At 45.3% G+C, this 23,879-nt stretch overlaps 1 protein-coding gene across 1 annotated transcript in view; it reads left to right on the top strand.

Annotated features, from left to right (window-relative positions):
- The window catches only part of FLT1 (fms related receptor tyrosine kinase 1), a 115,036-nt gene that overhangs the window by 81,915 nt on the left and 9,242 nt on the right, over positions 1-23,879 (top strand). The window contains exons 16-25 of the mRNA XM_075419903.1: positions 1,992-2,098; positions 5,197-5,335; positions 11,344-11,448; positions 15,866-15,979; positions 16,742-16,830; positions 18,638-18,797; positions 19,227-19,324; positions 19,869-19,991; positions 21,001-21,112; positions 22,735-22,834. Of these exons, the coding sequence (XP_075276018.1) occupies positions 1,992-2,098; positions 5,197-5,335; positions 11,344-11,448; positions 15,866-15,979; positions 16,742-16,830; positions 18,638-18,797; positions 19,227-19,324; positions 19,869-19,991; positions 21,001-21,112; positions 22,735-22,834 (1,147 nt within the window). The remainder of the gene's footprint in view (positions 1-1,991; positions 2,099-5,196; positions 5,336-11,343; positions 11,449-15,865; positions 15,980-16,741; positions 16,831-18,637; positions 18,798-19,226; positions 19,325-19,868; positions 19,992-21,000; positions 21,113-22,734; positions 22,835-23,879) is intronic.

The raw sequence follows: 23,879 nt of genomic DNA, 5'->3' as shown, positions 1-23,879 counted from the left end.
ATTAGGCTGTACCATTTATGCCATCATTATGACCCCTATCTAAATCAAGCCTTTAAAAAATACTTGTGAAAAATTAACACTCCTGGCTTTAGATGCTTTATATCCCCATTTGTAGTTGGAGTCATATTTTTCTTCAGTGAGCTTTATTCTCAAAGCTCCAGAATGGACATGCTGGAGGAATTTTAGGTACAGGGCACAAACGCAGATCTGATTATCACCTTTAGAGAGTAAAAATATTATGCTAGTTAAGCAACAGCTACAGGAAACAATTCAACCTCGGAACAAAGCTCCGTAGTCTTGCCTAAAAGGCAGCACATCCCTCTGGATTACCCAGTAAGTCCACCAGTGAGACATCAGTCATCCCTTTTTCATGTGTCAGGAGTAACACTGAGCTGCCTGGGGTCTGAAACTGCTACAAGTGCAGTTGACAAAACCACTGTGACATCATGTTCAGAATTACTCCTTGTCCTTGCATTTTTTCTCTCTGGAGGCTGTATCAGAATAAGAGGCAGACCATAAGGGTTTTTTGGGGTTTTTTGTATTTGCTACCAATCAGACAGACAGCATATTGTAGGAAGAGTGGTATTTTGACACAATCAGAGGATTTGCAAAACAGACTGCTCTGAAACCAGTCTATGAGTCCCTAAGCAGCAGTCTGAAGTGAATTTTATTTTGGCTTTTTTTTTAAGATCTGTCAGTGGGTTCTAATACTCTCCAGATTTCTAATGTTCATGTTTTCTTGCTGCTTCATTTTCAGTTGTTGTTGTTTTTGCCTTTCTGTGCTGAATCTGTTCCCTGTTTTGGAGAGCTCTCCCAGCTCCCTGCCAGCTTGGGTTCTGTGAGGTGCTGCTGGGTCCCATGCAGGAGAGGGTCCCATGGAAAAGGTCCTATGTCCCCTCGGGGAGCCTGGCCCCATGCTGCTGGTGTGACCAGCAGGAGACCTGAGGGCACAGAGCCTGCCAGCGGACCAGTGGGTTGGAGGGACTGCTGGGTGCTACAGCCCGAGTTTCTGACCACACTGCTTGGTGGAGGTTAGGATCAAAGACCCCCGTGTCGTGCTTTGCACAAGCTGAGCTCACAGGTGTCAGACTGGGTCCACCCAGAGCATGCGAAGGAGAGCTCACAGACTACTGCCAGCCGCATCGCGAGTGTCCAAGAGAGTCTTCAGCTCTTCTCCAGAGAGATTTTTGGTGAGGGCTGGTGGGTTCCCAGCATGGCTGGGGTGGAGGTGCAGGCTGCAGGGCTCAGCCACCAGCATGGAAAATCTCGCCATGCTGGGCAGAGCAGGCACAGTGCCCAAGGAAAGGTGTCAAATGCCCTGGACAGCAAAACCCAAGCAGCAACAGCACAGCATGCCCCGGGTCACACCTGGGTTCATCAGTGTCCACACCAGCACAAGCCCTCCCTGAAGCTTCTCCTGCGCGTTACCAGCAGCTCTCACACTGCAGCATTGCCCCTGGGGAAGGGCCAGCAGAGCAGTTCCCTCCATGCAGCCCCGTCCTCTCCCAAGGCTGCTGGGGACTGAGTGTTTCTGAGACCTCTGCTCCTCTCTCGGATATGGGCTTGGACAGATGGGTTTTGCTGCTGGGTGGGGGGAGAGTGAAAGTGCATGAGCAGGCCCACGCTTCTTCTCATACAGAGAAATTTTGGCTAAAAAAACCCCTGCAGCTGAATTTCCATCTTGAAAGGAAATGATTACCTGACTGGCCATCCTCAATCTGGATTACTTCACCTCCTACACCTGAAAGAAGAGCTGACTTTTTACTGAAAAACTTATGGATGGATTGAACGTGATTTTGCTGTGTTCAGTACATCGGCTTTGCTGGAGAGACCATTTTTTTCCAGGCTCTGTGAGCCAGTCCAAACAGAGATTAATTCCCCATTGAAAAGAAGCTGGTCCTTCCTGGTGTTTTATTTTAATGGCAAAGAAACATAAAATGCCCTTGTGTTGCAGGTCATTTTCAAAAATGTTTGCTGCTTTATTTTCCCAGGCACATCAGAGAGGTCAAACCTGGAGCTAATAACCCTGACATGTACCTGCGTGGCTGCGACGCTGTTTTGGCTCCTGTTGACCCTCTTCATACGCAAGCTGAAGAGGGTAAGAATGGACAGAGAGCTCCTCATGGCACCTGCCTCTCCTTACCAGCCCTTTTGCTCACATTAGAAAATCTTTCCCAGACTGTCGGGATTGCTGAGACTACCAAAAAAAATCTGATCCACTCACTGCTCACCTTTGTTCCCTGTGCAATCACCAGGCTGCTGATGGATGCCAGGGAACCATGACTCACCAGGCTAAGTATGAGTAAGTCCAGAAGCAAAGCCTGGGTGGGGGCAAGGCTCTGAGACTCACAAGCATTTGGGTGTCTGACTCCCACCAAAGGCATCCCCATTCCCTTAAAAGCTGTGGGGGTTTGGCATCTTAATGTCTTTGAAGATCTGAATGAATGGGAATGACAGATCTTCACAGAGCCCACTGAGGTCTGGTTTGCTCACAGTGTCAGGTACAATTACATCACTTGCAAAGTGATATGTTACTGAAGTAGTCTTGTTGGTGCAGCCTCCAGAGCAGATGGTCCTGTATCAGCATGGTAATGTTAATTGCCTGTGCGGCTGACTCTCCCTCTTGCCCAAGGCTGACCGTGATGGTCTAAAGCCCCTTTCTGCTGACAGCACCATGTCTGCATTGCGTGGTGTGTGCAGCTCTCATAAGCAGAAAATACAGTTCCTCAGTAGTGCAGAAAGATCTCGGAGCAACTTGCAGAAGCAGATGGATTTGAGTGAAGAGAGGCATTGGGGCAATGTGGTGCACTGCAGGACACGAGACAAGGAATGGCTGCATGTCCCCTTTTCCCCGCTCCCCCACCACAGCAGCACTGAGCCCCGTCTGCCCTCCTTCACCCAGGCTGAGAGGTACCACAGCACGGGTGCCACGGGGGTCAGCTCACAGATGCCACAGCTGAGCACGTTCCTGCTGGCCGAGCTCCACGATTGCTAAAGGTAGACTGCAGCCCGCCAGACCAGTTTATCTCAACCGACATTAAGGCCTGCCAGTATCTTAGGTTTTACACTGAGAAGTTCTATTGACCAATGGAAAAGCAGGACCAAACCTCCAATCCAAGTCAACATGGCAGCAGTCCCTCTGCCTGCCTTCCTACTGCCACAAACATTCACAAGGAGAAATGCATGGGAGTCTGAGGGGAAAGAAAAGTAGAGGTCAGCTGAAGCTGTGGAGAAACTTTGTAGCTGTAAGAGAAATGATAAAGCAAGTGGGACCAGTTCTGACTGCTCACCAGTGATGATGAAGCAATTCATGACATGTCTGCAAACCCTTAGAAAAAATGTAAGTTTTAAATGTAGCAAAGGGTTGCAGATTTTTTTTATTTGTTATGACACCAAAACGTGGTTGTTCGATTGTTAAAATGTAATGAAAATAATCATCATTGCTGTAGAAGAAGGAACTTAAACTAGATGATATGTGAAGCCTCCTTTCCAGATGAGCCTTTCCAGTTAGTGTTGGTCTGTTTATGCTCTTCTCTATGTTTCTATTACAAACCCTTATTCTCAAGGACTTATGTCTGGAATTAGCTCTAAACTATATTTCATATACAAATTATGTTGCCACAACAGAAAAAAAATACTTATATGCACTCTGAGACACATACAGGGAGAAATGATAACAATTCTTCATCATTCAAAATGTTATTTCAAATCTGTAATTGTGCCAAACATTTGTTATTCAGTGCACCTGAATAAAGAACCATAGGAAGCTCCCTGCACCTTCCCACTCCCCTATTGCTTTTCTGGGATGGGTCCACTTAAAAGCTCTTCTAAAGTGACTGGTAGGAACAGTCTTGTACACACATCGCTATCAAGAAATGCTCTTTCTGGAGCAGCACACGCGCTTCTGTTTCTATCCTTATCCCACTTATCCGTGTCCTGTCCAGGCTCAGTGGATGGTCTGGAGACAGGCATTATGCCAATTGACTTCTCCCCAAGCATCGGTGCAATCCTTCTTGGGACTAACTTTCTGGTTATTTGGGATGGTGAAAGGCAACTAAAATAGGAGCTATTAGATACTGTCATTTAAGTCTAGTTATGGTTGTAAACAAAGCACACACAGCTAGTAATATCCTTCTCAAACAAACGCGTGGAAACGCAGGTATTAGCAACATATTTCCAAGCTGTAGAGGAGGAAAGTTGAAAGTCACAGGAGACAGTTAAAGCAACAATTAATATATATATATCTCCATGTGTTTGTGTCTGTGCCTGTGTGCTGTTTCCATGAGTTTAGGCAAAGCAACAGGAAGAGTCTTAGTTCAACAGATTTCCATAAATTCCAACTAATAGCCAGGAAATTAGAGCAAACACTAGGCCTTTTCTGTAGAAATGTAAGTATGCCTGAGTCAAGAAAAGTCCAGTGACTTAGAGTGGCAATCTAGGTGCTCTTTGAAGGAAAATTTGTTTCAAAATGGATGGACTGCAGAAAACTTCGAGATTAGGTTCATCTTTCCTTACGTTTCTCATGGGAAGTGGCTAATCCATTTGCTCAGCAGAAACTGAACTTCAGCCAGATTAATTTGAAATTATGTGTTTGAGTCTGGGTGTTTATGAATTCTTCTGAACTCAAATAATTTCAGCAAATTTGTCAGAAATAATACCAAAGAAATAAAAAATCCTGAAAATTTGTAAACAGTTCCTGAAACATCTAATGGCTAGTCTCCTGACAACTAGTCTTGCACAACTTCTAACCACATGTGACCTATCTTTGCCTGGTATATGGAAAAAATAAACACTGGCAGTTGAACTCCATCTGTTGCATATAGCCACTTCTTGCTTTGCACAATCATGAAGGAAAGTTATTTTTATCAGCATTATTTAGTCATTTGCCAAAAATATTTCTCTTGACTATGCAGAGGGTCTGTATCATAATACCATATGTTAATACAGATCCACATGGATTTCATTGAAGAACCCGATATGTCACATAGGAGGAAAGCTAGAGGAAGGAGTTTCTTTTACATAAAAAGTCTTTCAATATATAAAAAAAACCCAAGGGGGCTTAACCAAACCATCTATTGGACTGTGAAATACGCAGCCCAGTGGACAGAATTAACTTGGAGCCCTTGATCCAAATAAGAAAATGTTGATGGATACACTTATCCTCTCATTCATTTTGCAATATTCTTTGTTTTCTAGCCCTATTCCTCTGAAATGAAGACCAACCATTATCTGTCTATCATAATGGATCCTGATGAAGTCCCCTTAGATGAGCAATGTGAACGTCTGCCTTATGATGCCAGCAAGTGGGAAATTGCAAGGGAAAGACTTAAACTAGGTAATATTAGCATATTTCGTGTCGGGTTTGCAGTGATTGAATAAGATGTACCTGTAACTACAGGTAAAGAGGAGCTGGGTGTGTTTTAGACATGCAGCACAGCGTACTACCAGGTTTGGTGTGAGCTATTCCATACCAAGTGCCCAGGGCTGTGACTGAATTACAGCTTTTAGGACTGACAGACTGTGTCTACCTAATTTTCCATATGTATATTTGGACTCCAAGAAGGAAAACTAAAATAGAGTCACAGAATCATTAAGGTTGCAAAAAGACCTTCAAGGTCATCAAGTCCAATTATAAACTTAACCCTGCCAAGTCCACCACTAAACCATGTTCTCAAGTGCCACACCTACACATCTTCTAAATACCTCCAGGGATGGTGACTCTACCTCTTCCCTGGGCAGACTGTTCCAGATCTTGACAACCCCTTCAGTGAAGAAATTTTTCCTAAAATTCCATCTAAACCTCACCTGATGCAACTTGAGGCCATTGCCTCTCGTCCTATCACTAGTTATTTGGGAGAAGAGACCAACACCCACCTCACTACAACCACTTTTCAGGTAGTTGTAGAGAGTGATAAGGTCTCCCCTCAGCCTCCCGTTCTCCAGATGAAACAATCCCAGTTCCCTCAGCTGCTTCTCATAAGACTTGTTCTCCAGACCCTTCACCAGCCTCGTTGCCCTTCTTTGGTCACACTCCAGCACCACAATGTTCTTGTTGTAGTGAGGGTCCCAAATCTGAACACAATACTCCAGCTGTGGCCTCACCAGTGCCGAGTACAGGGGCATCATCACCTACCTACTCCTGCTGGCCACACTATTCTTGATACAAGCCAGGATGCCGTTGGCCTTCTTGGCCACCTGGGCACACTGCTGGCTTATGTTCAGCCAGCTGTCGACCAGCACCTCCAGGTCCTTTTCCGCCGGGCAGATTTCCAGCCACTCTTCCCCAAGCCTGTAGCGTTGCGTGGGGTTGTTGTGACCGAAGTTCAGGACCCGGCACTTGGCCTTGTTGAACCTCATACAGTTGGCCTCGGCCCATCGATCCAGTCTGTCCAGATCCCTCTGTAGAGCCTTCCTACCCTCAAGCAGATTGACACTGCCACCCAGCTTGGTGTCATCTGCAGACTTACTGAGGGAGCACTCAGTGCCCTCATCCAGATCATTGATAAAGATGTTAAACAGAACTGGCCCCAAAACTGAGCCCTGGGGAACACCACTGGTGACCGGCTTCCAGCTGGATGTAACTCCATTCACCACAACTCTGGTCCCGGCCATCCAGCCACTTTTTTGAGTGTATACCTGTCCAAGCCATGAGCAACCAGTTTCTCCAGGAGAATGCTGTGGGAAACGGTGTCAAAGATTTTATTAAAGTCCAGGTGAACAACATCCACAGCTTTTCGCTCATCCACTGGTCATAGAATGAGAATACAGACAAGAATGCTGCACTCTACTTTTTGCGACTGATTTACTTAAAACACAACATAAAACAGGGCAACTAAAGGCTTCCAAAACAGACCACTGACTTGGATGCTTCTCTCTGTAGACTCAGGAGCCTGACTTTTGGCATTTACTGTAATTTTCTTCCTTTTAACCTGGTTATGTACTCATTTGGAAAAAAGCCCGTGCAGAAATGGGTACTCACAGTCGACCCTGTACCCCTCCTTGTTTCTCCTTTCCTCCTCTCTCCAGCACACTCTTCTGTTTCCCTCTGTGCTGCAGATCTATAAACATTCTTGTCAGTGCACCATGAAGTTCAAGAATGTAGCACGTGAGTCCACACATAAATAACTAAATAAATTTCCATGGAAACTTTGAACCTGCAGCTAGCTTGCCTACAGACGTCCCAGTGAAGGCGTAGGGGTGGGAGTGTTCCTTACTTGCTTAGCTTAGTGTGGGGCTGAGAGTAGGGACCAGACTTTGAAGTTGAGGAATCCCTCCAGAAACCACAGATTTTAGCAAGAGGGTCAACATTAAAATATCAGTGATAAACTCAGCCTGGTGCTATCATGTTGTTTGTCCTTTCAGGCATGCATTACATTTGTCCCACAGCAACATCTAGAAAATCCTTGCATTTTAGCTAGGAGTTGTAACAGATTCCTTCAGTCCTGCGGGGATCAGGGACAGAGTGTGATGAAAACATGCATACAACTAGGATAACACTTAATTCTCCTGCTGGAAATCACAAGGTGACCAGATGTGGATAGGCACAGCTGAAAGATATTGCTAGCGATTTATAATTGTCATACACAATTCTGGGAATGTTGAAACATAACCTTGTGCTGGAGTGTCTTCAATCTTCAAATAGTTTTCTTACAATGATGGACCAAGAGCCTTATGTGCAGACAATGCGATCGCTGGTTTATGCGATGCTTAATTTGCGTGTAAATCCTATAGAGAGAATTAAGCAGAAATGGAATGTAAACACCAAGGAAAAACCCACGTCTTGCAGGGTTGGTGTCTGGAGTCTGGAGGTGAGGAATGATGACCAGAGAATGAGTTAAAAGTGGAAGAACTGGTGTAAACAAATAAAGAATGCTGACAATGAATGAGAACCAGATTCAGAGAAGTTGGGTATGTGCAGTATGCTAGATTAGCTCAGTGCAAGTCCTGCTTACAAGGCAGTTGGCTCAGTCTTTGAGTAACCTTGGCAGTCTCTGAGGATTAGCGTTTCACAAACACAAAATGTGCTTCTATGTTTTTTTAAAAATATTTTTACTTAGAAATGCAACCACTTCCATCATCAGATATTTTTGTTTTCCGCTTTCCACCTACTTATCCTCCAGAATACATATTTGTTGTAACTTTTGCAAATAAATCTTTCCTTTCAGCCCACATCTCCTTCGCTATATGTTCCTCGAACACACATACATACAGCCCACGGCTGAGATGCAATGCTTGTATAACAGGACTCCCCTTTCATCTGTAAGAGCTACAGATGTTGCAGGAAATCTCACACAGGCACCACTGAAGTCAGGACAATTAACATTCAGTGTATATTAGTCTGAGAGCAAAATGTCATCTTTTCATTAGGCAGGAAAATGCTGGTGCTATAAATCACTGTCAGTGTGGTCGGTGATAACGGTGCTATCCCACATAAGCGTTGAGCTATCATGTATTTCTCACCATTTCTCTTGGGCTTGACTCCTGTGCACTGCAAGCCCCAGCGCTGGCACCCAGCAGAGCGCTTTCCGTGTCCTTCATGTGCAGAGCTGTTGTACGTAACATCATGGAAAATATGAATCTGCATGTAGGGAAAACCCAGATGACTCAAATTGCAGCAAAGGAACTGAGAAATTAACACACCTTTGAGCCTCTGCCATCCCCCAGACACAGAGAGTGGTGTCTGCAAGTGCTTTTTTGCTGATGCCCCAGCAACTCCAATCTTGAAGGACCCTGCTAAAACAGGACTGAAATGGAAACCTCCTGGTCCAAAACTCCTTGACCGAGGTGTGTGTTCACTTTAATGCATTCTGAATTGCCCCAGGAAAAAAAAGCGAGCATGGAAAATTTAAGAAGAGCATTTTGCTTCCTTGGTCTGAATGTAAATGCTGCAACATTTCATACGTGAGCATTACCCCAAACATGGCCACCATAGCTGCTTGAGGGCTGTGACGAGTTGACTGCTCAGACGGTTGGGCATCTTAATATTCCTCTGTTTAATTGCTCCATTTAATAATTTTGTAATTACTTTGTGCGTTAACATAAGGGGCTTTTAAAAGAGCAATCTGTTAGAGTCATAGACACAATCTACACACGAAACTGCAGAGTTTGGTCTACACGCTGGAAAGTCAAAGCAGCCTTACTGTGCACTAACATTTAGCACCGTACAAACAATAGCAGAGCAACAAAGACTAATACTTCAAGTGTTATTACAGTTTCCCATTAAATCACAATCGTTGTTTAGAGAAGGAAGTGTTGTTTCCAGTGCTCGTTCTCCTTTATGAAAGGTTAGCAGCTTTGTGTAGCTTTATGAGCTAACCAGTAGGTTTTCCAAATGGTGACTAAGTAGGCTATCTCGATGTGGGAAGTGAGTTAACAGTGATGGAAACAGATTAAAGCTATGGTATAAACAAAGGTATGGTGGGTTTTATAGGACCTTAAACTGCAGCTTCACCTTGTAGAAACCATGAGCAGTCAATACATTAAAGACTAAGAACATCAATTCACCAAGAAAACTGAGACCTTAGGCTTAATGTTCCTTCACGTCTGCTATATGCAGTAACTAAAAAAAAGGTGATTGTAGATTTCCAAAGATATGCACTGATTCACCTGCATTTGTGTATCAAACTCTAAGCCCTTCACATACCAAAGCTTGACGCTTTTCAGCAGTGTAAACTAAGTTATACAAGGCTTTTATTTGCTGTAAAAATATGCAACGCTTTTGCACATCTAGGGGGAAAATAAATTTCTGGGGGTTTTTTTAGCTTAGCATATTCCACTTAATGTTTCCTTTGCTTTGATAACATATGCTGTCTGCTTCTACTGACAGACATGCTGAGAGTTACAGTTTACAAATGTGATACACATATAAAAAGTAGTATCTATTTCATTTAATTTAGAACTGACAGCAGCTCTTTTTCTTTATCTGTGAGTGTCTGAGTGGGATTCATCTCTCACTTAGCTTTAGACTCCAACAAGGTAAATGTCCAAGTGCAAGCTAGTCAAACAGATGCCCATCATAGAAAAAGGAAATTGTCCTATGGAGATGGCCATGTCATATGTGCATATCTGAGAAATATATACATGGCACATGTTATCCTTTGCTTTTGTATAAAAGCTGGCCTTTATTTTCTGCTCTTCTCCTCTACACCGCAAAGCCTGCTGCTGTAATCTTGCTTGCTACTTAGGTCACCAATTTCTGCTGCAGGTGAAGCACAAATACAATCTGAAAACAGTTACTTGGAAATAAAATTTATTTCTAGCTGATACACTGATAAATTCTCTCTGACCAAAACTCCACCAGGCACTTGAGCAGAGCAGAAGTGGCCAGGCCTGTCCACGTGAGTGCGGTGTCAAAGAGGTAGTCAATAATCCCTTCTTCAAACAGTAATAAATCATGAAGGAGGCTGTGAAGATCATAAGCTTGGCATAAAATGTCATGAACTTTAGAAAAGTTGTAACAGTACCCTTGGAGTTTTACCTGGTTCTGAACGTGAAGGAAGAGGACACTCAGCTTCTACTGCTGGAGAATTTTATTGATGCCCACTGATTTCTCTCAGAGACCTCTGAGTGCTTCTCCCGGGGTTTGCTCAAGTAGCAGCATGATGATGATACAGCACAAATGTCTGCCCTTCGACACCTGGAAGCGTCATACCCACCATGAGCAAACCCACCATTTGTCACTCCAGCCAAATCCCTCCAGACCTAATTTTGCAAATCTAAAGGTCTCATTTGCACAGATTTGCAGCTTCTCACCACCTACAAAGGCTCTTCCCCTGCTAGGGAAGAGCATCAGAGGATTGTGCATGTACTGTAGGGGGTGTGATGGAAAGTTGCTGCAGCCTCCCTGGAATGAAGATAGTTTTAAGGCACCTTGTTCAAGGAGGAAGAATTTCACTTGCAAAAATTACAAAGTCTGGCAAGCTGCCCCGCAGTCTGTGCGTGAGTTTAGGCCGAGGTCCTGTTTTGCTGTGGACATAAATAGTGGTGTCACAGCCTGCTGCATGGTGCAGTGTGCTCAGGGAAAAGACAAGCAAATCTTTCTCTGGCAGAGCTAGCCTGAAAAAATTGGGTCAGAAGCCAGTGTACCTCCACTGAATGGTTGCATTCATTTAGCAACATTTTCAATCATATCACTTATTCCCTCCAATGACTCTGTCTACTGGTTTGTCTGCTTACTCTTAAAAAAAAACAACACCTAAACAAAACAACTAAAACTCCTATATGTTGAGAATATACGTGGGACTCACTGTAAAGCACATTTTCCAGCTCATTATCTATGAAGCCATTTGCTGACAACATTTCTTTTTCACCAGAATGTACCTCTCAAATTTATTTTCTTTACAGGAAAGTCTCTTGGACATGGAGCTTTTGGAAAGGTGGTGCAAGCATCTGCTTTTGGAATTAAGAAATCACCAACATGCAGAATAGTTGCTGTGAAAATGCTGAAAGGTATCTTCCTGCAAAGCTGGGGGAAAAAATGATGCCTTCTATAACGTCCCACTTTTAATATGATTCTCTCAAAAGCTAGAGTGTGTGATATTATGCCCCCACCAATAACCCTCTGAAGCCTCCAAAATGTGTACACCAAGTTTCAGGTGCACCACTAGTGAAATGGCAGAACTGTAAAATAAAAAATGCATTCATAGTAAAAAGGGTGATAAATTGTGACAAGATACAGAAGGAAGTTTCAGATGCAGTGAGAACCTGACTGCCTGATTTTTTTTTTTTGAAAGTCTGGTTCCACTGCTTCAAATACCGGGAAGAGTGAAAGAGTCCCTTTTGTAGGACCAGAAGGGGCAGTCAGATTTCCTGCGTACCTTACATTGTACCATTATGCTAGACTGACCCTGTACTGAACACTGTAAATGAAATTTTGCTGAAGCTTAAAGCATCTACCTTGATATGCAGACACTCAGTTGGAAGCTTTTCTATTTTCCTTGGTCATTAGTTCCAATGATTAATCGACTCATGTTAGAAACAGGTGCCTTATGCCTAATTTGCATGTCTGACTTCCACTTCTCATTCTAACCTTCTCCATTAGATTATATAATGATTTTTCTTCATGAAGGTCCTTTCCTTAAGCTAAACAAATTGAGCTGTTTAAACCCTGGAGTTGTTGTACAGGTGCGTTCTCTCTGAACCATCTGCAGCCTCATCACACGGTGCTTAGGATGCTGACACCCAGGTTGTGTAATGGATTTGCCAGTGCTCTTCATCCACTAGTGCTCTTCCCAAAGTGATATCATCTCCCAGCTATTCACTGCCTGTTTTCTCATTGGAGCAGAAAGGACAAAGATCCTCATCAGTTTGAAGAGAGCGGTTGGGAAGTTAGCAGGCAGGATGATATTCAGTCACAGCCTGCAGCAGCCGCAGCTGAATTCCACAACCCAGAGTCCTGGTGGCAATCCCCTCCTATGCATTTAGATTCCTCTTGTTTATATATCTAAGGATCATATCTGGCTTTTTTTTTTTTTGCATTGCCCTGGGGGCTTATGCTGCATTGCGTATCTGTCTTAATCCTTGAATCCTTTTCAGTGTCCTTCTCTTCCAGGACACATCCCCTCTTCTGCCAGTAAGGCTCGGATCCCTGATGCTCTCAGTTGGGTCTGTTCAGGCATAGTTCGAATACATCCCTCTTACCCAGCGGCTCCTAGCTTCACAGCTGCTTACTTGCTTATCCGTTATCAGGAGACCTGCACATGTTACTTCCAGCTCTTGGAGGGGCACGTACAATAGTCTCAGACCTACATACATTCTGTCCCTGCGACACTCAACCTGAAACAGCGGCTTCATCAGGAGACTGCTGATTGCTGGCAACAACCTGGCAGCTATACTCTGTATAGGATGTGCCCGCTTCATATTGTCCTCAGCAGGCTTGTTCTGCAATATAATGTTAAATGCTTTAGCAGGGGGTGGTACATGCTACTGTGATATCCAGGATCATCCCCAAGGAGGGAATTTGCAGCTGAGTTGGTTGCAAACCTTTCTCCTCTCTTGTGTTGCAGAAGCACAGAAATACCCTGTTGGCCAATGCCAAACAAACAACTACCCTGCAGCAAGCGTGTCTGGAACATGAAAGGAAACTAAGGTTTTGGTTCCTGTCCAGGCCTTCTGCAGCAGTAGGCAAATAGCCGTCTGTGTCACTGGTTTCAGTGGATGGCCTGTCACCTGGGTCACCACCTGACCCCTGGTTAATTGAGCTGTTTTGCCAACATGCAGACATACGTGCTGGCAGAGTGGTCTGCCAGATTCCACACTTCTTTCTGTACATCAGCAGGCTTCTTGTGCCAGCCAGCACCATCAAGGCAGCAGTGGTTTCTCCTGGAATAGATGGGAGCAGACAACAGCTACAAGAAGTCTTCATGGTGGGATTGATGTGTGCGTGTGCAGGGTAGATGCTTATATCTGAGTTAGTCATAGAATCATAGAATCATAGGTTGGAAAAGACCTCTAAGATCATCAGGTCCAACCATCAACCCAACACAACCATGCCTATTAAACCACATGCCGAAGTGCCACATCTACACTTTTTTTGAACACCTCTAGGGATGGTGACTCAACCACTTCCCTGGGCAGCCTGTTCCAGTGCCTGACCACTCTTTCAGTAAAGAAATTTTTCCTAATATCCAATCTGATGCAACTTGAGGCCCTTGCCTCTCGTCCTATTGCAAGTTACTTGGGAGAAGATCAAGTAGTCACTCAAATTCCCTTTGTTGTTGGTGAGAAACAACAGTTCTTCCCATCCTAAGGCAGATCCCCGTATGTGGTGAGCTGAGCGCTTGTTTAGCTCTGCTGACTATGAAGAGAGCCTGTGGTGACTAGCTCCTCTGCAGGCATCTTCACTATGGGAACCTCAAGTTAGGGGACATCTGTCCCATTCCTTGTATCCTCACTAGATTATCCAGGAACTTTGCAGTCATTCATGGGCTTTTCCCCCACAGAATTTCCATGAGGTGGAGGGAAGCTGTCACTACCTATATGGATGAATAGCAGATCACCAGCTATATAACAAATTTTGTGTGGTGCCACCAAAACAATCTGTTTCCATTCAGATGATGAAACCAAGCCCTTTAAGACCTAGCTCTAGGTTCTTTCCATTGGACTATTCTTAATCTTGGTGTCACTAAGGTGAAAAAGTCAGAGAATCATAGAATCATAGAATCATAGAATCATAGAATCATAGAATCATAGAACAGTTTTGGTTGGAAGGGACCTTTAAAGGCCATCAAGTCCAAACTCCCGGAATGAGCAGGGACATCTTCAACTCAATCAGATTGCTCAGAACCCTGTCCAGCCTGACCATGAATGTTTCCAGGGATGGGGCACGTATCACCTCTCTGGGCAACCTGTTCCAGTGTTTCACCTTCCTCATTGTAAAAAATTTCTTCCTTATATCCAGTCTAAATCTACCCTCTTTTAGTTTAAAACCATTACCCCTTGTCCTATTGCTACAGGCCCTACTAAAAGTCCTGTCTTTCTTATAATCATAGAATCATAGAATTATAGAAAGTTTTGGGTCGGAAGAGACCCCTAGAGGTCATCTAGTCCAACCCCCCCGCAGCGAGCAGGGACACCACTAACTAGATCAGGTTACTCAGAGCCCTGTCCAACCTGGTCTTGAATGTTTCCAGGGATGGGGCCTCCACTACCTCTCTGGGCAACCCGTTCCAGTGTTTCACAACCCTCATTGTAAAGAATTTCTTCCTTATATCCAGCCTAAACCTACCTTGTTTTAGTTTAAAACCATTACCCCTCGTCCTGTCACTGCTATCTCTACTAAAAAGATTGTCTCCATCTTTCCTATAGGCTCCCTTTAAGTACTGAAAGGCTGCAATCAGGTGTCCCTGCAGCCTTCTCTTCTCCTGGCTGAACAAGCCCAACTCCCTCAGCCTGTCCTCACAGGAGAGGTGCTCCAGCCCTCGGATCATTTTTGTAGCCCTCCTTTGGACCCGCTCCAACAGTTCCATGTCCTTTAAGCCCCCTTTAAGTACTGAAAGGCTGCAATAAGGTCTCCCCAGAGCCTTCTCTTCTCGAGGCTGAACAAACCCAACTCTCCCAGCCTTTCCTCATATGAGAGGTGTTCCAAGCTCTTTTGGATCTACACAGAGCAATACGTTTTTCTTGTTTTCTTACCAAAACTAAATTCTGCAGAAAAAAATTTTCTCAGAGGGAATTAAAAGTTTCACTCAACACTGAATAGAATCTTTTGGATTTAGTTGTGGGATTTCTTATATAATTACTATGACTATTATTATTAATATTGATCATAACCAATAAGGGTGAGATGCAGTCCTCTAATTTTAACCGTTTGAAGTTTACTTCCCTGGTCTATCTTAATACTCCAGGCTTCCTATATAATGAGCAGCACCAAACAATCCTCACCAAAGAGTGGTTCATCTCTTCGCTACACAAATGGCTAAAGCTGATGGCTGCATCAGCCTCTGGAAACGCTTTGCTCTTGCCACTGACTCTTGGAGTTGTTGATTAATTCAGGCTAGTACATAACCTGACGGCTCAAGTCAGGTCAGCTGAAACCTACTCTAGATAGAGTTAATTATAGTCTTGAAATCCCTTTTTATTTGTTCTTTCATTTTTTGGCTGAAACGACAAAACCATTCATGTGAAAAAAATTTCTCTCGGTTCTAAATATAACAGAGTCTACTGGGAGGAAGTTGAGTGCCTAACTCTTTTTATGGGTTTTATTGCGAGTAAGAGGATACTGAGCAGGGAGGAATAGACAAAGAACAACAAGACATGAAGTACATACAGTAATGGAGATTATTTCAATGGAAAGTAATGAGAAGTGGTAAAGCTCAGCCGGACCAGTTCTTTGCCTTTTCACATTGACTTTAATTTGCATTTGCAGAAGGGGCCACAGCAAGCGAGTACAAAGCACTGATGACTGAGCTGAAAATCCTGATCCACATTGGTCATCATCTCAATATTGTGAATTTGTTGGGAGCTTGCACGAAAAATGGAGGTAAAAAATTCTGTGCTGTGCTGAAAATTAGTTTGGGTCACCTCCCAATAACAGTCAGTTCGCCATGTTGTTTTTAATCCAGAGGTCAAGTTATTAACTTGAGATATTTGAGCTTGTCCTGTGTTTGGAGGAAAAAAGAGAGTGAGAAACAGAGATTCTTAGTCATTTAATGAAGTGATTAAACATTTTCTCCACTTAAACTCTCTTCTAGTATTAACATGAGAAGTGTGAATTTAGGACCATGTCACTTGCTGTCCCTTATCTCACTCACTTCGCTGCTCAGGCTCATGTTAAACGTGATCTGGAAAGGCTGGGAACAACAGATATCGGCTGTTGGCCCTGAACAATGAATCACAAAGCAACCGTTGTAAAATCCTTAATGATATTCCACCAAGAAAATCAAAGGGCCAGTATGAGTGACCATTTGTTTTAGAGATGTCACCTATTTTAGTTCAACAAGTGTGTGTGGACTGCAGGACTCCAGTCTGAATGCAGACTGCCTGAAGAGGAAACAGAGTCCCTCAGGACTCAGGTTCATGACCCAGCTTTCAAAAATTAGGCCCTTCCCTAATTTCCAGAAGCAGTGTTGTTTTGATAACATGTCCAGTGTCCTTCAAGCAGCCTTCTACTTCATTAGGGCATATTGCTAGTTATTCTGGACTCAAGTTATAGCTATGGGCATGTAAGACTATTCTTCTTCTCAGAAGTGACGAAACCTTGTATTGCTGTATGATGCTCAAAATGCACTTTCCTTTTGCCCAGGGCCTCTGATGGTGATTGTTGAGTACTGCAAATATGGAAATTTATCAAACTACCTGAAGAGCAAGAGGAATTTTTTCTGCCCCAACAAGGTGAGGAGGCAGATGCCTCTGGTAGGGTTCATCTTATCTAACATAAGTGTCGGTATAATGTAGATGTCAGCCCCTGAGCTAGTCTCCACACTCTCTTCCACCAAAGGAGAGAAATGGCTTTTGGGTGCAGTTCACCTGACCTATTTTAATGTCTGATATGGGATGTGCTGTGCTCATTTCTCTCCCCTGACTGTGCGAGGAGACTGCTGTGAGTAATTCAGATGGAGCCTCTCTACAGGGAGAGGAAGTGAATCCTATCCAAAGTGTCCCCACATGCTCTCGTCCCGCTGCTGACAAACCAGTCCTGCTGAGCTTGGGGTCACTTCAGAGGCTGGTGTCAGCGAAGCCAAAGGAAGTGGTTTTGCCCACTGATTTCAGTACCTCTGGGAACACAACCGAGATAATGCCATTTAAACTCATGTTCCAAGACACCCTAACGTTCAGAGATTTGCAAGTAATCTTATTGTGTGAGAAGGGCTATCCAGAGGGAAAGAGATTAGAGTCTTGTCCTCGCATCCCACAGCCCTCTGAATTCCACAGGGTGTTTCTTATTACAAACCTGAACCCAAATGTGCCAGCTATATTCCTGCTTGTGCATTTTCAGCAAAATCCCCCAAAGGATTAAGGGCTCTGAAGTGGGATTTAGGAGCCTGGACCCGGAACAGCATTCCTCAAAGCCCCTGCTCAGCTGTGCCAAAAGCTCAGCAGCATCTCAGGGTCTTTTCGGGAGGGCTCTGTGGGAGGGCACGCTTGGCAGGACCTCCCCCTCCACAGGGCTTAGGCTGAGTCTCTGTTCCCAAGGCCGTCCATGTCAGACTCTGCATGAGACACAGCAGCCACCTCCTCCAACGTGCGGTTGCTGGCATAGGAGGCCCCGCAGGGAGTGTGGCCGCACGGCGTCCACCCTGGGGGGAGTCACCCACATCCCCCCAGTGAGGATCCTGCCTGGACTCGGTGCTCCAGCACCCCTGGGAAGGGTGCCCGGGAGGGAGGGAGCCCAGCTCTGCATCAGCGTGTGCAGGGGAGAGAGGCGGTTGCAGAGCCAGAAGATAGCGGAGAAGGGGCAAGAACATGGCCAGGGACATAGGCTGCTCTCCTGGTAGCAGTGGGAAAGCATTTTCCAAGCCGTGTCGCATGCATCCCATTAAAATGTCATTAACTGTAACATGAAAATACTGGATAAAGGTGTCAGGGTAGAGAGGTAGTTGCTTCCAACAGCAGCTGTATTTCAAGCACAAAGTAGTGCCCTTGCTCCTCATTGGAAGGGCATACAGCCTTGTGCCAAACTCTCTGCAGGGACTTAGAGGCAAGTGCCTTAAGCAGCCTGAGACAAAAAGCTGACACTTTATTTTCAGAGGGCTTGGACACCTGCACTGTGGGCACATCCTTCTCAACTCATCCCACCGGGCTCCTTCTCTGGCTAGCGGAGAGAAATGGGCCCTTTCAGATGTCTCATTTCAGGCTGAGATGAGCCACAGCCCAGCAAACATGTCCGTCCATGGACCTTACAAATCCTTACGCAATCAGCAGTAGCCCACCACCCAGGGTGCCCCAAAACCGTGTTCTGGTGCTCCCCAGACACTGTGTTTCTGCCCTCTGGGGATGCAACCTTGGTGGAGCACAGCCCTGCCACCAGCCCCCACCTGCCACGGTGGCACTGGACACCCACACCCATGCGAGATGTGACCACATGTGCCACGGACCAGCATTTTCTCCTAGCAGAAAGATGACAGAAGTCTGACTCTGTTCCTCTCCCACCTCCTCCGTCGCTCTGATGTAGCACCTCTTCTCCCCTGTTTGTTTGAAGGACTCATCTCTGCAAGGAGAGCTAATGAAAGAGAAAAAGGATACTGAGCCCGTGGAAGGCAAAAAACAAAGGCTGGCCAGTGTCACCAGCAGTGAGAGCTTCGCAAGCTCTGGGTTCCAGGAAGATAAAAGTCTGAGTGATGTGGAGGAGGACGAGGAGGGTAGGTATTAATTCCTTCCTGTCCCTACACAGTCTGCGATATTTTTACAACATACTGTGCATCCCTGAAATTTTTTTCCTCATTTATCACCCTAATAAACATCCGTGGGAGACGCTCGCAGGGTCATGTCCAGAGGGTAGAAGATTTAAAAAAAGATTATTTCCAGGGTTACTAAATCTGACAGGAAAATGTGTGATTGTTTCTTCTGACTGCTCCTTATCTTTGGGGAAAACACAGCAATGTCCAAAGCATGGGGCATAAAGCAAGCATTATTTTGTTTCCAGTGACAGTGGGTTGACCTTCAAACACTACTCTATGAGGACTGAATTTATGGGAGTAATAGAGTCAGTGGGGGCGGGGGGGGGGGGGGCCAGAAATAACTGCCTTGTGAGCAATCTTTGTGACAAGCCGCATTTTCCACCTCTGCAGATGCTGATGAGCTCTACAAGTTGCCCCTCACTATGGAGGACCTGATCTCTTACAGCTTTCAGGTGGCCAGAGGCATGGAGTTCCTCTCCTCCAGAAAGGTGATTTTTTGTGCTAGGGGCTTTTCCCTGCAGAAGGATGGGATTCAGAGGTGAAATCACGTCTATGTTTTAGTGTCACCTTCCTTGGGAGAGCTCCCAGAGGAAGAGCTGTTTTCCTCTTGGCGTTATAAATATAATGGTGTGTTTATCCAAGTCTCCATAGTCCATAAACAAAGGATCATGGCTGAAGGCAGTGGGTCAAGCTCATTCATTCAGGGAAGATCTTTTGGGTGTGGTGAGGGTTTTTTTCTTCACTTTAGCATATCTTAGGTAGGGACCTCCAAATGAATCAGCGCTTTCCCTGCAAATGTCAAGGGGCTTTAAAATTTATCATTTTCTGGACTGGAGAAGATTTTTTCTTTTTAAAACAGAACTGCCACTGCTTACAGTAACTCCATGTAAGCTATCATCAACTTCCCTAAGAAAATACGACATTGATCTCTCAAATAATAATAATAATTATTAAAGTATATGGGAGACAGTCAGGAAATTTGTCGGCAGGATTAAGGAAATGCAGTTTGATTGTGAAACTGTTTTATTATAGTGCATTCATCGTGACCTGGCAGCCAGAAACATCCTTTTATCTGAGAACAATGTCGTGAAGATCTGTGATTTTGGCCTCGCAAGAGATATTTATAAGAATCCTGATTATGTGAGAAAAGGAGATGTAAGTCAAGATGCTCTTTATTTACCCAAATGTTTATAACATATCATTTCAAATTGCCCACCAAAATGTTCTGTAGACATTCACATTTCATGAACTTAAAAGAGCTTGAAACCTATTACGGTTTTTATGTGAAGATGAGCTATGCAGATGCATTGTAGATCTGGGAAGGATTCTGTCCTTAAGTATAAGGCTTGGATGTGCTAACTGTTTGACAGCTTTGCCCTTTTAATACCTTAGATTCTTTTTAGACATTTGCTTCTTGGCTGGCTCTGCAGCGTAACCCACTTACTCAGCAAACCTCCTTGAAGGAAGCCAGTCCCGCCTCCAACACTACTCTTTTTATTTTGCTTCTCCTGTAACTAGCAGGCCTGCCATGAATGCTGGGTCAGCAAACCGTGCCTGCACCCACTGATGCTGTGGCACTGGGGCCATGCAGAGAGTCTCCTCCTGGAGGTCTCACCCACCTGCCAGCTGTTCCCTTGTCTGTAAATAGCTTTCAAGACTTGTGGCACTACATGTTACCTGGGAAATGTTATTCGCATAACTTGGCTGCTGCTCAGGAGACACTAACAGGCTGCGATTAGAGGGCTTCAAGGGTTGCTGAGACACTCCTGCAGTTCAGGCTCTGAAAATGTCCCCGAGAAAAACTCTGACACCATTACAGAATGATTTGCACTTGGGCGTAGGGTTTCTTCCCCTGTTTCTGGGACACCGGCAAGAGACCTCTAATCTTGCGCATCCCCACATCCCCGAAAAGAAAAGGCTTGGTCACAGGTTTCCAGTCTCTGGCGTTTTGTGCCACACACATTTTACAAACAGCCTTTTGCTCTGACAATCTGTTAAGAAAGTGTCTGAATGAGTGTGGGTTTATCTTGACTGCCTGTAAGGAAATCCCACAGGTTCCTGTTTGAATGGTAATTATTTACATAACAATATATAGTTGATTCATCTATGATTAAATTCTTCTAGGCTTTGAAAATAATAGTCAGGTTTGTCCCTTTTACTCCAGGCTCGACTTCCTCTCAAGTGGATGGCTCCAGAATCCATATTTGATAAAATCTACAATACAAAAAGCGACGTGTGGTCCTATGGGGTCTTGCTGTGGGAGATATTTTCTTTGGGTACGTTAACTCTGCACACCGGGAGCTGGACTCGGTGGCGGGGGCTTCAGCCTGGGGAAAAACATCCCAGGATGTTTTTCCAGGAAAACAGGAAAACCAGCTTTTGCCAGATCGTTAATAAGGAAAGACCTAAATCAGGCAGAAGTGGGGCGGGGAGAGGGGAGAACTGTCTGTATTGCACCCCTGTGAACTGGACATTTTGGTGCTTGTAAGGGCACTGAAAGCTGACTTGCCAGACTGAAACCCTTCATGGACAGCACAGCTATCTGAGCACTTTCCCACCTATTTCTGCCATGGGAAAACCCTAAGCTTCCTTCTTTTCCCAGTAGAAACCTTTGGTAGAGTTGTGGGGCAGGACAGCCAGAGCGGTCATGGCGTTTTTTCTGACTGATGGCATGAACCAGGAAAATCAGGCAAATTTTTAAGTGTTTTAATTAAATGTGGAATTAAATGGGATAACACAGAGCTGTGGGCCTGGGTCGGCAGCTGCCAGGGACCGAGGCATTGCCTCCTGTGCCACAGATAGCATTCAAGACACTCAGTGCCATGGGCCGGGTGCTCCCTCAAAAGCTTCTTCCTTCTCTTGTGGGAGCAAGGAGCTGAACACTCCAGGAGGTCTTTGCATGCCTCGGACTGTGTCACCTCCATTTCCAGCCTGAGACCAGGCAGTCACCCCAGCCCTGACCCGGGCTGCGGGACGCAGCAGGCAATGAAGCATCCACGCACACGCCGCAGGATGAACTAGAGCATGCGATCCAAAATTAAAACCCAGTGAAGCTTTTCCTCCCCTTTCTTTCACGTGGAAAAGGCAGGATACAAGATGTACACTAAGCGGGAACAACAATGAGTGTCAGAATAGAAGAATCTTAATTGGGTTCAACACAGAAGCTGACAAAAGAGGCGAACAGCAGAGGAAACAATACTATACAATTCTCAGGACAATCAATCATTTATTAGTTTAAATACGTGTTGTTGCTCAGCCTGCCAACTCTCGTGATTTTATGGTCAGCCTCATAATACCTGCTATTTTTTTCTTAAAGCCCCAGCTCCTTGAACCTGGCGACTGTCTGACTCTCTGAAAGGTCATTTTTTTTTTCTTTCGTTTTCCCTTTTCCTGATGTTTTTTTGTCTACAGAAAACAGACCAACAGAACGATCAGGCTGCATCTTAAATACATAGAAACTAGGAAAATAATGCAAATGTACTGTGATTTGATTTTAAAAACATGATTTTATTATTTTATTTGGGGTTTGTTAATACTCTGCTTACTAGAATTTGAGGTGGTCCAAACCAGTAGAGACATCAGACTTGGCTTTTCCTGAGGGATTCTTTTCAAGTCAAATCCATGGTTATTTTCTGCATTCAGGCCAGGTAAGCACCGCCAATAGTGCTGGGTTTGATCCTGCCCCCTCCAAGGACGGCGCCTTGGAGCAGCCTCCGCAGCATCTCCCTGCCCGCGGCAGCTGGCAGGGCCAGACCCCGTGGGGGGGGATGGCCCCGGCGTTTCTGCGAGCAGATGCTGCGCACCCCGAGTGTTCGGGAGGGATGCGCAGGGCCAAGGCTAGGTCACAGGCACCCAACTCGGGGCATGTATGACCCTGTTCTCCCAATGTCGTCCCCAGGTGCCTCTCCTTACCCCGGAGTCCAAATAGATGAAGATTTCTGCAGCAGACTAAAGGAAGGCACAAGAATGCGAGCCCCGGCGCAAGCGACCGAGGAGATGTAAGACGCCTTTCTCTGCTTGCCTTGTGTACTGCTGCCCTCCTGGGCTGCCTTGCACATGATGTACGAGTCTCAGCAAAAAGCACCCCGTGCCAACATAAGGGAAAACAATCCGATGCTGCCTCGTATCTTCTTGCTGTCATCAGCATCTTCTTGCATCCCCCCCCTCCTTGGCCCCCTGGCCCTCCTGTGGGGTAGGAGAGGGTGAGGAGGGATGTGGACCCGAGCCCAGGGTACCACCGGGGCTGGGCTCCAAGGGGAGCTGAGTGAGCAGCCCAGAGGAGGAAGGTCATTCATTCCTCTCCAGGTTTAATATTTACCGACATTTACCCAGATAAGTGCTGGAGGAATGTGACATTATTAACGTCGTCTTGACTTAGGAAGCGGCAGCAGAGGCTTCCTCGCAAATACTCGGGCGATGAGGGTCCACCCTTTCCTGGAGACGGTGTCTGATGGCAGAGGAAGGTGACAGGGACCCACAGCCTCTCAGCCAGTGTCGCCTGCGGTGTTTGCCTGAGCCCTTCCACTGCGATACTGGCTGCCCCTCTCCAGTCTCCTGCCTTCAGGAGCAGCCTTCAGCTGCTGCTGCACGGCCAACATCCTGTGGAGGCTTGGGGGTTCCAAGCGAGACCCTGAGTTTGCAGCCCCTCTGCCATGGGAGCGGGACGGAGCCCAGGGAGGCACCCGCAGCGCCCCAAACATGCACCCCACGGCACAAACCATTCAGGAGCACGAACTTACTCAGGGTATTTTACCTCTGGAGGCAAAATCAAGTACATGTAGGTCTCTTCAGTGCCTTTTCGAGTGCTGCATCATGACTCTAAATAGCAACACTTACCAAAAAATAGTGCTGGAAGAAGAAAAAGGATGCGAGCCAGCCATGCCTATCTGGGAGTACTACCCATTGGCTAATTTTATTATCCTAGTGACAGTAGATAAGAGCTTTTTTTTTCTCTTCCACATATTTTATTGCAGGAAGGAAAGCTCGACTCAACCAATACGAGGAAGTGACACATTCAAATAAGTCATCTTAGGATGCTTTAAC

Source organism: Opisthocomus hoazin, chromosome 1, assembly GCF_030867145.1.
Source record: "Opisthocomus hoazin isolate bOpiHoa1 chromosome 1, bOpiHoa1.hap1, whole genome shotgun sequence".
NCBI lineage: Eukaryota > Metazoa > Chordata > Aves > Opisthocomiformes > Opisthocomidae > Opisthocomus > Opisthocomus hoazin.
Note: the sequence above shows the minus strand (reverse complement) of the source record. Positions and strands in the feature narration are given on the sequence as shown.